The sequence below is a fragment of the Crotalus tigris genome, unplaced genomic scaffold (assembly GCF_016545835.1).
Source record: "Crotalus tigris isolate CLP2741 ecotype Arizona unplaced genomic scaffold, ASM1654583v1 scf7180000021159.508159, whole genome shotgun sequence".
In the NCBI taxonomy this organism is placed as follows: Eukaryota; Metazoa; Chordata; class Lepidosauria; order Squamata; family Viperidae; genus Crotalus; species Crotalus tigris.
In genome coordinates this window covers 29,617-42,149 of record NW_024098372.1, presented here as the reverse complement: position 1 = coordinate 42,149, position 12,533 = coordinate 29,617, and the positions used below count along the sequence as shown (strand labels likewise).

The 12,533-nt window shown below is 34.3% G+C and overlaps 1 protein-coding gene across 6 annotated transcripts in view; it reads left to right on the top strand.

The window, feature by feature from the left end:
• Positions 1 to 12,533, top strand: part of LOC120320071 (transmembrane protease serine 11E-like) — a 71,181-nt gene that overhangs the window by 41,827 nt on the left and 16,821 nt on the right. For all 6 annotated transcript variants that reach the window (XM_039369500.1, XM_039369501.1, XM_039369502.1 and 3 more), the window contains 3 exons: positions 5,224 to 5,339; positions 7,745 to 7,863; positions 11,939 to 12,006. In XM_039369500.1, coding sequence (XP_039225434.1) covers positions 5,225 to 5,339; positions 7,745 to 7,863; positions 11,939 to 12,006 — 302 coding nt within the window. In that variant the 5' untranslated portion in view covers position 5,224. The remainder of the gene's footprint in view (positions 1 to 5,223; positions 5,340 to 7,744; positions 7,864 to 11,938; positions 12,007 to 12,533) is intronic.

Below are 12,533 nucleotides of genomic sequence, written 5' to 3'. Positions count from 1 at the left end.
GGTTCTCTGCAATGTCAAAGGTGGCAGGGCCGCAGATGCAGAGCAGTGTCGTGGCCTTCAATTTATCTTCGGCAACCTAGTTGGCGCAGAGGTAATTTTTGACGCGGGAGATGTAGGACGCCCATCTCTCCAGATGAGTTACATTGAATTCTTCGAGCTTCCCGATCTTCACCACGGTGGTTTGTTTCTTCGTTCAATGCCTTGCGCTGCTGGCTTCTGTGTAGGCCCTAGGATGGATCTTTAGGGTGTGGTGGTCTCCAGCATGGCTTGCTGACAGACCGAGGGGGGGGGACGTAGTTCCTGTCAGGCTCTGTGCTGACCTCACCCCCTAGTGACTTCAAGCTCCCTCAATGAAGCAGCACATCCCATCCTCGTTGCCACTGTTATATCTTTGGTTCTTTAGGCATTGAACGAGGCAGAGTATTGAAACAGCAAACAAGTTTATTAACTCAGAACAAAAAATTTCCCTAAAATTTTGAGCATGCGTAAATTTAACATTTCTAATCCAAATTAACTCCCATAAATCCAATAAAATCGGTTCCTGAATATTCTGAGCCCATTTAATCATACAATCTTTTACTAGCTCTGTTTCCGAATCCAATTTTATTAACTCATTGTAAATTCTTTTAATATGAGCATATTTCTGATTTTTAATCTGAATTACCAAATTTTCATGTGCTAAGGTGATTCCCACTTTCTTATCTAAAGTCCACCTCTCCACTATTTGCAAATATTGAAACCATGAATGTAAAATATTTTCTTGCCTTAACAAATCTGAAGACTTTAGTTGCCAATCAGTACCCGACCAAATAAGTAATTCTTCAGACGAAATAGAAACCCCCTGAATTGCTTGTCCAGGAATCCCCCAAATAAGTATTTTATAATTTAACTTATAATAATACTTCTTCCAAACTCGAAGTAAAGTATTTCTTAAAATGTGTGACTTAAAAACCAGATCTACTTTCTTGTCAAAAATTAAATATGCATGCCAACCATATAATAAACCCCAACCTTCAAGAGCAAGAATATTTTTATTTGTTAAATTAAGCCAATCACTTACTAAAGTTAAAGTGGCCGCATCATAATATAATTTCAAATTAGGTGCTTTAAGTCCACCTCTTTCTCGAGTGTCTTGCAAAATCTTAAACTTTATCCTTGATTTCTTCCCACCCCAGATAAATTTATTGATACCTTTCTGCCACTCATCCAAATTAGCACCCTTTTTTAAGATAAGTATCATCTGAAACAAAAAAAGAAACTTTGGTAGAACATTCATCTTTACTACTGAGATTCTCCCCAGCAACGATAGTTGTAATTTTTGCCAATTATTTAAATCTTTTTGTACTTTTACCCATAAGTGTTCATAATTATTCTTATACAATTTTCCATTAGATATTGTGATATATACTCCTAAATACTTAACCTTATTAACTACTTCATAACCTGTTGCTTCAACTATAATATCTTTTCCCTTCATAGACATATTTTTCAATAATATTTTAGTTTTGTTCTTATTCACCTTAAAACTAGAGACCTGTCCATACTGCGCTAAAATTTCAACTAAGTCTCTGACCAAATCTGTTGGGTGGGATAACGTCACAACCAAATCATCAGCAAAAGCTCTCAGCCTATAATCAATCTTACTTATTTTTATTCCCTTTAATCTAGATGAATCTCAAATTTTAATAAGTAAAATCTCCATTGTTAATACAAATAACAAGGGGGATAAGGGACAACCCTGCCTTCTACCTTTTCCTATTTTAAATACATCTGTTAATCCCCCATTAATTATAATTTGTGCCGATTGTTGCTGATATATGGCCTTGAGAGCACACAAAAATTTGTCTCCAAAGTTCATTTCCTCTACAACTTTCAAAAAAAATTTCCAATCTAATTGATCAAAAGCTTTCTCAGCATCTATAAATATTAAAGCAGCAGGGATTTGGTTGTTCTTATCCAAATACTCTAGTAAGTTAACAATTTGTCTTACATTATATTTCATATACCTTTATACCTTCCCATTATAAATCCAGATTGGTCAGTATGAATCAATTGTTTCAAAACCTGCATTAATCTATTTGCCAGTATCTTTGCAAAAATCTTATAATCTGTATTTAAAAGAGATATAGGCCTATAATTTCTAGGTTGGGACAGATCCTGGTCTTCCTTTGGAATCAATGATATAAAAGCCCTTCTCCAAGATGGAGGTAGCTCTGCTCCCAATAAAATATCATTGAAAAGTTCCTTTAATGGTTCTATCATTTCTTCAGATAGCATCTTATAATAAATTGCTGTTAGTCCATCAGTACCTGGAGTCTTGCCAACCTTCAATTGTTTAATTGCAGAAATAATCTCTTCAGAAGTAATTAAACCGTTAATCCCATCACGTTGGTCTAGGAAAATGTGCTTCCTGTAAATATTTTTCTATGTCTGAAGTTTGTATAGTTTCACTAGCATATAACTTTGAATAAAAATCTAAAAAAATCTTTTTAATCAAATTTTGTTGATACACTTCTTTACCTTTATAAATTATTTTATCTATAGTCCTTGATTTCTGTTTCTTACATAATTGATAAGCCAACCATCTACCGGGTTTATTTGCATTACAAAATGGATTCATATACCTCAAATTAGTTGCCATCTGATCCGCTATTAACATATTAAATTGCTCCTTAAGCAGAGTTATAGAAACCTTTAAGTTATTATCCATTGGGTTTGATATTAAAATCTTTTCCTTACATTTAATCTCATCTTCCAAGTCTTTACGTTTCTGAGTCTGTTTACGTCTATGAGCATTATTCATAGAAATCAAAATCCCTCTCATATATGCTTTACTAGAATCCCATACCATTGGCATCGAGGTACCCTTATTCATGTTCCAAGCAAAGAATTCCTTTAAATAACCTCTACATCTCTGTATATTCTCTTCATATCTAAATAAATTCTCGTTCAACCTCCAAGACCTTCTAGTCCCTTCTTCCAGCGAAATTTCCAACCATACAGGACTATGATCTGAAATTATTCTAGGAAATATCTTGGTATTCTTCACCCTAGAAAAGAAATCATTAGTAACTAAAAAAAAGTCAATTCTAGAATAAGATTGGTGCCTATCTGAAAAAAAGGTAAAATCTTTTTCCTGAATGTTCCATTCTCTCCAAATGTCTCTAAGTTCCAAATCATCCTTTAAATCAAAAAAAGCTTTAGGAAGTCTTGCATGATTTTATAGATGGCATCTGGATCCTAAAAAGTTGTCTTGTATGTACCTGAACCTGCAACCTAAATGTTGGAGATGTGGTAGCTTGGATGCAACTTATTTTCATGTTTGGTGGACTTGTAAAAATATTAAAGCCTTTTGGATTATGATTTGGTGGAACATTCAAAAGATTTTTAAGATTAAGTTTACTCCCCAATTATTTCTTTTGGGTATTTTTGTGGATTTTGATGCTAAAGAAACTATTTTAATGTTAAATTTAATAACAGCAGCAAGATTATTGGTGGGTCAATATTGGAAGAAAAACTCTCTGCCTTCTTTAGAAGAATGGGTATTTAAGATTTCTAATTTAGCAGAAATGGCTAAAATTTCTGCTTATTTAAAGGATCGTTCACAAGAGAGGTATGTTATTGTATGGAGAAAATAGATAGAATATGTTCAGAAGAAATATGGAACTATAAAAATTCATTTATTTTATGAATAATGGATTTGTTTATCAAATTATGATGTTAAAGTTTGAAGAGAGTTAAGGGTTAGTATGATTTTGGTTATTGTATAATTAGTAAACTCACATAGATTATGTTTAATATGTTTGTATAACCCTGTACTTGGCTCTGAGAAGTTGGGGGGGAGGGGGCAGGGGGAGGGGGTCGGGGAGGGGGTGGGGGAGGATGGGTTGCAGGTTAAATAGGTCAGATAAGTAGAAATAGTTGTGGTTGTTTTTTGTATATACTATTGATGTTTTAACTTGGAGAGAGGAATTGCTCGGGCATTTCCCCTGGATCGCATCCAGAGTGAGAAGATAGGAGAAAGGGGAGAAGTAAGTAGGAAGGTTGAGGAGAAGGAGGAGAGGGGGAGAGTGAGGAAGAAGAGGGAAAGAGGGAAGTGAGAGAAGAGGTTAGAGGGTGGATGTGGTTTGGGGGGAAATGGGTGAGCAATACCGAATGTTGTGTGTATAAATTTACTTTATTCTTTATCTGAAGTACTTTTTATGAATGTAATGAAAAAATTGAAATAAAAAATGCCGCTATTAAAAAAAATTTATTAACTCAGAACAGAAGTAGCTGCACAGCTATTTATACAGTTAGCCTCTAGGTGGCAACAGTCAAAGTTTTAAAACTGCAAATCCAAGATGTAGCTGAGAGCTGCGGGTTTCCCACTTTATTTTAAGCATAAATGCATAAATCTTATGTAATGTTGATCTTATAGTTCAGAATTAATACACTAGACACTAAAAAACCAATGGCCACTGTATATGACAAAAAAATTTTTTTTTAAAGCATGACTAAATTTCTTCACTTGTGCTGAGCCTGCCTACTTTATGTAGTTTGGAAAATATGGGAATTAAGTTAAATAGTTATAATTTAGAAAGGAGATGGCAAAATGATTTCAAAGTAAATAATTATTTGTGAGATTGCTTTATTCTATTTGTTTCTTCCCAACCCACTAGGTCTAATAGGTAGGCTGTGCTCTGGTTTCATTTATTAAACAGGACCATAAGACTGGCCCAAAGAAGTATGGCTTTTCTGCTGCAGAACGTGCCTTCTAAAACACTATATCCTGAAATTCATGGAGCTCTAACCCTGCTAGCATTTCAGGAGTTGCTGAAGATTTGTATATTCCTTTGAGGTCTGGAGTTTAGACGAGCTCATCACTGTGAATTTGTCTTTTTTAGGATTAGAGCTGAGTTTATTTTCAACTGCCATTACTTTTCTTATTTTTCTTATCAAGCATTCTGTTCACTTTAAACCAACGTATGCCTACTACTATTGAAATTGTAAGATGCAATTGCAATTGGTATAATAAATGAATGAATGAATGAATGAATGAAGATTAATGCAGTTAATTTATTACTAGTTCAGTAATATTTTTAATTTATTCATTTGTGAAACATTTAATGTTCATAAACATTAAACAACAACAACCCAGAAGTAGATTATAGCAGAAATTAACTGCACTACTTAAAGTTCACTGTGTCTTCTACAAAATCTTATGTTTGCCCATCTTCTCAGAATGGCTAGGTCAAGAACTAGACCTTGGGAGCCATGGATGATTGCTTTGATTGTGTTAGCGATATTGCTGATCTTAGCCACTGCCATTGGCTTGCTTGTGTATTTTTTGATATATGGTAAGTATATTTATTTTTCAGTCCATATGATTTGAATGGCTTAGTGCTTGAAAATCTTTCAACAATCAGAAGTAAAAAATTATGTAATGCAATTCTTTCCTGAAGGATTTATAGCTACTTTTATTCCAACTGGACCATTTCAAGGAAGGTCATCTGCCAAACAACATAACATATGCATTATGGATTGGCAATATTTTCCTATGTCTGATCTCTGTGTTGGTGTATCATCCAATGCAAAGTATGATCCTGTTATATCCTGCCAAATATAGCATTAGGTAATGGGTGGAAAGAATAATCCTGAAGAATACGATGAAGAGCTACAACCAAGACAATAGTCAGATGAAAGACATCTGAGTCCAGGGCAGAAATGTAATTTGAGAAAGCATATCAGATATGACCCTCCCTAGTTCTCATGAAGAAAAAAGAGAGAAGGGAATACTTTCAGACTTGCAAAATTCTGTTACTATAACTTTAGGCAAGTAGTCTTTGACCTCCAGTTATTTATTTAGAGACTGAAATTATGAAGTCATTGAAAGAAGTGACTAATAATTAGTCCATGCATTTATGACCATCCATACAGTCACATAATTGTGATTTGGGTTGCTCAGTAACTGGCTCACACTTATGACAGTTGTGGTGCTATGTAGTCATATGATCACTATTTCTGACCTTCCCAACCAGTTTCCAAAAACAAAATCAATAGGGAAGCTGGTATAGAAGGTAACAAATTGTGGTCAGATGATGTCTCAGTTAATGCTACAGTGACTTGCTTAATAGCTGTAGTTTAAAAAAAAGGTTGTAAAATTGGATGTAGTCATGTGATACCTTTCTTTTTTTAAAATATTTTTATTCATAATACAATTAAAACAACAATGATGTACAAAAGCTTAATACATCATTCTTAACCTCTATATAAGCCTCATCTTCTACACAATACAATTATATATACAATTATATGTACAGTTATATATATCTTTTAATTCTACCATTAACTTGAAGTCCGAGCAGTTCTCCTTAATTCATACCAACGGTAAAATTTGCCCCAGATTTCGAAGTATTCGTGTTCTCTCTTGTCTTTCATAATCATTGTAAGCCTGTCCATCTCAGCACATGATAAAATTTTATGCAGGATCTCTTCTTCCATTGGAGTTGTGGTACCTTTCTTAATGTATCACTTAGTGACAAATTTTTTGGTTCCAATTGTGGTCATTAAGTCAAGGACCACCTATAGTATGACCACAGTTGAGCGCAAAATTTCCATTGCTAAGCAAGACAGTTATTGTTTTGCCCCATTTTATGACGTTTCTTGCCAAAATTGTTATGTAAATCACTGCAATTGTTAAATTAGTAACACTAGTAGTTGTTAAGTGAATCTGGCTTCTCCATTGGCTTTGCTTGTCAGAAAGTCACAAAAGGTGATGACATGACCTTGGGACATTGCAACCGCCATAATTTCATGCCAGTTGCCAAGTGTCTGAATTTTGATCATGTGACCATGGGGGTGCTACAATGGTTGTAAGTGTGAAAAACAATCATAAATCACTTTTTTCAGTGCTGTTGTAGCTTCAAACAGTCACTAAATGAATGGTTGTAAGGCAAGGACTCCCTGTATTAACTTCCCTATCTTTGGTTTCCAAGTCTGGTCTATATTGGAGGGCTGAAACATTGGTAGAGCTGCTGCAAGTCTTAAAATTTGGATATAAGGTAATAGAATTAGTAAGCTGCTTGAAAACCACCCTTGGCAGATAAACCCCATTGCACTGATGAGATGGTGAATGTTGTCTGATAAATCAAAGGAAGAACCTGCTCGTGTATTGTTTTACAGGACTGGAACCTGATTGAAAAGGTTCTCTGTATATATCAGTGTGCATATACTGATATACATGTATATTGCATCATTTGCATCTTAGCAGAATGTAGCCAACTCCTGATTCTGGACTTTCACCAAGAAATTTTAATCCTTTCACTGAAAATTCTAAAAAGAGGAAAGGAGGATCAATTATGAGACTTGCCAACCATCAAGCATGAGAAGACATAGTTAATTATTTCTTTGTGGATGAGTAATTGTTTGAACTAGCCTTGGCTTCTTTCACTTGACATACACTCTATCTGATAGCTCCAAAAATCAATAACTTAACTTATCTAGGACCAATTTTTGTGATACCATTCATAATCCAGGTCAACCTATTCTACATGGTCTTTTTTCTTCCCATAAAAAATACAGGAAATATATTAAAATCCTTTGCTTCAGAGTTAAAATATGTCTTTCATATGATAGTTACTCCTCTAAAACCTCTAAATTATTAGAAAATTCCCTCTAATGATGATTGCTCAATTGTGTTTCATTCTTGTAAGTTAATTGATATTATGATATAAATGCTTTCATTCTTTCCCTTCATATGCAGATCAGAAGTTATTCTTTTACAATGCTTCCTTTAGAATCAATAATGTGAAATATCAGCCTAACTTTGAAAAACAGACTTCAGCAGAATTTAGAGAACTGAGCAGAAGTATTGAGATTTTGGTAAGTGATTTGTTTTTTGTTTTTTAAAATGCATTTGATTCTGTTATGAAGAAGGAAAAGAACACAGACAGACATAGAAACGTTAGGAGAGAACAATCTTTCCCCCTTTCTTTCTGTTTCTTTTATTTGAAACTTGATGCAGAGATTTTGCATATTGTAAGTCCCCTTTAGTGAACTGCACAAACTTCCTAGCAGTCTTTATGAATCTCTATCTCTTCTGTACCTCACTTCAAGCCAGCTAAAAAATATCCCATAGCAAACAATGGGTTCTCTTAATAATCACGGAGTTTGCTTTACCACCACCAAGTTCACTGCCAAAAAGATCATAAAATCAGACACGGTTATGTGTTGACCTGCTTTATGACTGTCACAATTTATGACTGAAATTACAGACTCAATTACAGTCATAAGTTGAGGATTACTTTTATATATTGTGGGTTATGAAGCCTGTTAGAACTTGATGCAACAAACTGGCTGCAAAGAAGTGAAGTAAGCTGAATACATTATCCTTATTCATTCAAATAAATATATATGCTGAATATATATTGAGTAAACATAGATTAGAAGAATATGAGCATGATTTTAAAATTAGAGAAAGAGACATCAATAACCTGAGTTAATGGATGGTACTATTCTGAAAGTCAAAATGCATATGAACTAGTAATACAAGGACTGTAGTCAAAGATTGCGAGTAAGATTAAATATAAAGAAGTGCAAACTAACAGCAACAGATGTCCCAACCAGCCCTAGAATTGACAATGAATTAAAGTGGTGGATCAGTGCCTTTTAGAATCAGCTTTTTTAAGGGAGTAAGAAAGATTATCTTATTGGAGTGGGCAAAGGAGTTGAAGCATTTCTTAAATCTATAATAGATAACATTTGAAAGTGATTCAGGCAGATGCTTCCCTATTTCATGGAACTATAAAAAGGAGGGGGAAGTACAGCACAATCAGACTTGCAAGATTCTGTTATTATAGCAAATGTCAGTAAAAGTAGTTTTAGCTTATCTGTGAAGCTGATTCCTAGTCTGGTCTACCTAGTGGAGTCATTGCAATCAACAGTAAAAGAACCAGCAGTCAAGAAATATACTGTATTTTAGCAAATTGTAGAGCACCAGTGAAGACCTTGAAAAAATATGCAGATTGCTGGAATATGCCAATATCTACAAAGATTGAAATGTTGCAGTTAATATTTTTCAATGTGACACTTTATGGACTATGAAAGTTGGATTTCCAAGAAACAGGAGAGAATAAGTATTGATACTTTTAAATTTTGATGATGGAGAAAACTCCTGAGAATACCATGGAAAACTAAAAAACAAATAAATGGTTCATAGAATAAATCAATTCAAGGCATACATGAACAGGCTCAAATCATCATGTTAAGGACATATCATACAAATATCCAGCTCTCTAAAAAAAAAGTCTATAATGCTGAAAAAGATGGAAAGAGAAAATGAGGATGCTCAGCAGCAAGGTGGATGGACTATTACAGTAGCAATGGGTGCACTGTTTGGAAGATCTGGATGACCAGGTTGGGGACACAGAGTTTTGGAGAAAAATTATCTATGTGGTCTTGGACAATTGAACCAACTTGATTGCAAATCTCAGTTCAAAGACAGTATTATCATATCCCAACATGTGGAACTGTTAGCAGAATTAGCAAGCATGAAGATATTTTTCCAATTGGGTGCATTAGCACATGCCACACGCCACATGCCACAGGATGAAGGAAGCACATATCAATATATGTTTAGAACATTATGCAGTTGACACACTTTAAATATATGTCCCTTGGATTGTGTTCAAATATTTCATAACACCATGCAATAACAAAGTTCCAAGAACTTTGGTATGCATGGATTATATACTTGCATTGTGTGCCATACATGAATACAAATAGTCTTCATCTTATAACGGTTCATTTAGTAACTGTTCAAAGTTACCACAGCACTAAAAATGATTTATAACCATGGTCATATGATCAAAATTCAGACACTTGGTAACTGACTCATATTTATGATGGTTGCAGTGTCCCAGGGTCATGTGATCACTTTTTGTGACCTGCTGACAAGCAAGGTGAATGGAGCAGCTAGATTCACTTAACAACCATGTTATTACCTTAACAACTGCAATGATTAACTTAATAACTCTGGCAAGAAAGAATGTAAAATGGGGCAAAATTCATTTTACAACTATCTCACTTAGCAACAGAAATTTTGGGCTCAATTGATTTTAGGATTACCTGTACAATCAATGATTAAAACTGGACCTCAAAAAATTCAGATCCTCAAACATGAAACTGAAAAAAGCAAACAATATTTTAAAGTTCAAGAAATATAATATCAGGGAGAAATGGTAACAAAATATGGCATTAAACTAGATTGGCCCAAAGTTAACACAGCTCTAACAAGAAGGCATTCAATTAAAAGTTAACATTTAGAACAAGTCATAGAATTGGGTGAGATACTTAAATTAGCTCAACATGCCAATCCTTTGGTAAGACAACTGGGCAGAGATTGCACCAGGGTTTGTTATAAAATTGCACAGTTTTGTCACATCTATTTCAAATATAAGCTGGTGGCTAGCTTAGAAGAAATTCCCATTCAAATGGTCAATAAAGACTAATTTATTAAATAGATGTGCAACTTTTTTTACAGCTCTATTTCATTCTGGTTAGACCATCTAATACTGCAATTTGTGGAAGGATTTTAAAGGACTTTCCAAGAAGGCTTATCTTTTGTGTGCATGTTTGATTTATTTTAATTTTTATTTCTTTATTGCAGATCCAGATATATATATTTTAGAAAGAAATTCTCTTAGGGGAATGGTAAATTTGTGAGGTTTCCTCCCCTATTATCCAACCAACCATAACTAGAATAATAAAATAGTAGAATGGAAAGAATGGAAGAGACCTTGGAGATCAAGTTATCCCTGCTTAGTGTAGGAATTCTCCACTAGAGTATTGTTGACAGATGGCCATCAAGTGAAAAAGTTGACCACTTTCTAAGGCAGTCTATTCCAATGCTAAATCACTCTTTCTCCAAATATCTCCAAATTCTCTGTGTTCTTTTTAAAATGTGTTGCCTAGAACTGGGTGTAATATTCTAGTTGTGCCAAATTCTGGATAGAATGAAATAAGACTACTCTTAACACTATATTTTTGTTGAAGCACCCTGATTGTTCTTTTTTTGTTTGTTTGTTTGTTTTGTTTTTTGTTTTTTTGCCATCTGCTTTACAGTACTGGCTCATATTCAGTTTGTGAACTATCAAGGCACTTAGATTTTTTTCAGCTATATTGCTCCCAGCATGCTTTTCCATCCTGTACTTGTTGGGCCTTTGATTTTTCTTATACAAATCTAAGACTTAAGCTGCTTAAAGTCACCTCCACGTGACTCTAGACAACATGTAAGTTGAATAAATAAACAAAATATTCCAGTTAAGCTACATTTGCTGGTTTTTATCTATTGTCCCAGTTTGTTCCTGAATCCTGATACCATCTTCTAAAATGTTTGTTATTCCTCCTAACTTTGTATCAGTGGCATTTTTATCATCAAATTTCAAACCTCTCATCCAAGTTATTTATAAATATCAACTCAGATGATAAACAAAGAATGGCCAAGTTTCTTCTTTAAAGCCTTGCCAGATTGTTTTAATTGATTCATACTGTATTGTTTTTTTAATTGCTACATGAATGTCCATGAAAAAGAGTGGTCAAAATCTGCAAAGATGATGGACTATGTTATTTTAAAAGCCTACCCCTTTCCCAATGTATGTGATTCTTAGCCAGTGATGGGATTCAGCCAGTTTGCACCCCTTTGGCAGAACCGGTAGCTAATTTTTTGTTGCCCAGCCCAAAATGACTTCTGGAAGTGGCATCCACACAGAGAACCGGTTGTTCGGATATTTGAATCCCACCAGTGTTCTTAGCATGTACAAAACAAGTATGGCTATGATTGGGATGTTGTGTTCATCATCTTGCAGACTTTGAGACATAGACCTAGTGGCACTGCTGCATTCCTACTCTGTTTAAAAAGTTTTCTATATCAAACATAACTTTTTGTTCCTTTCAACAGATTAAACAAGCATTTCAAGCTAGTCCCTTAGAAAAAAGGCTCATTAATTCACGTGTTGTCAGGCTAAGGTATGTAGATGAACATTCCACTCAGGAACAGATGAATTAATTGCTAACAATGACATGAGAATGAATTTATAAATCAAATGGCCAAGATAGCATTAAAAAAAAGATCTGGGTTACTTCCGCCAAATGGTGTTTCTCAGTTCTCACTCTCATTAATCAGCATTCAAAACTAGTATAATTATGCCAGTTGTAGGCTAACACCTAGGAGCTAGAGGCATGTTAGAATACACTAATCTTTTTTTTTGGGGCACAATTTAGAATGGAAGCTGAAAATAACCCAACTAACTGACATGTCCTTTAATGTAACTACTGCCAGATACCTTTTATATTCCTGTCTTTTGATAAACTTTTATTCATGGAATCAATATCATCTGGCTCACAACCATAAAACTAGCAGATGAATATTTCAAAAATATTTGGGACAATTTTAACATAATTAAACCTCCATAACTATTATATTTGAATTACGTTAATTGAATTCGTCTCTCAGTTTTTTGGAAACTGATGAATTGGGAAGGTCAGGACTAAAT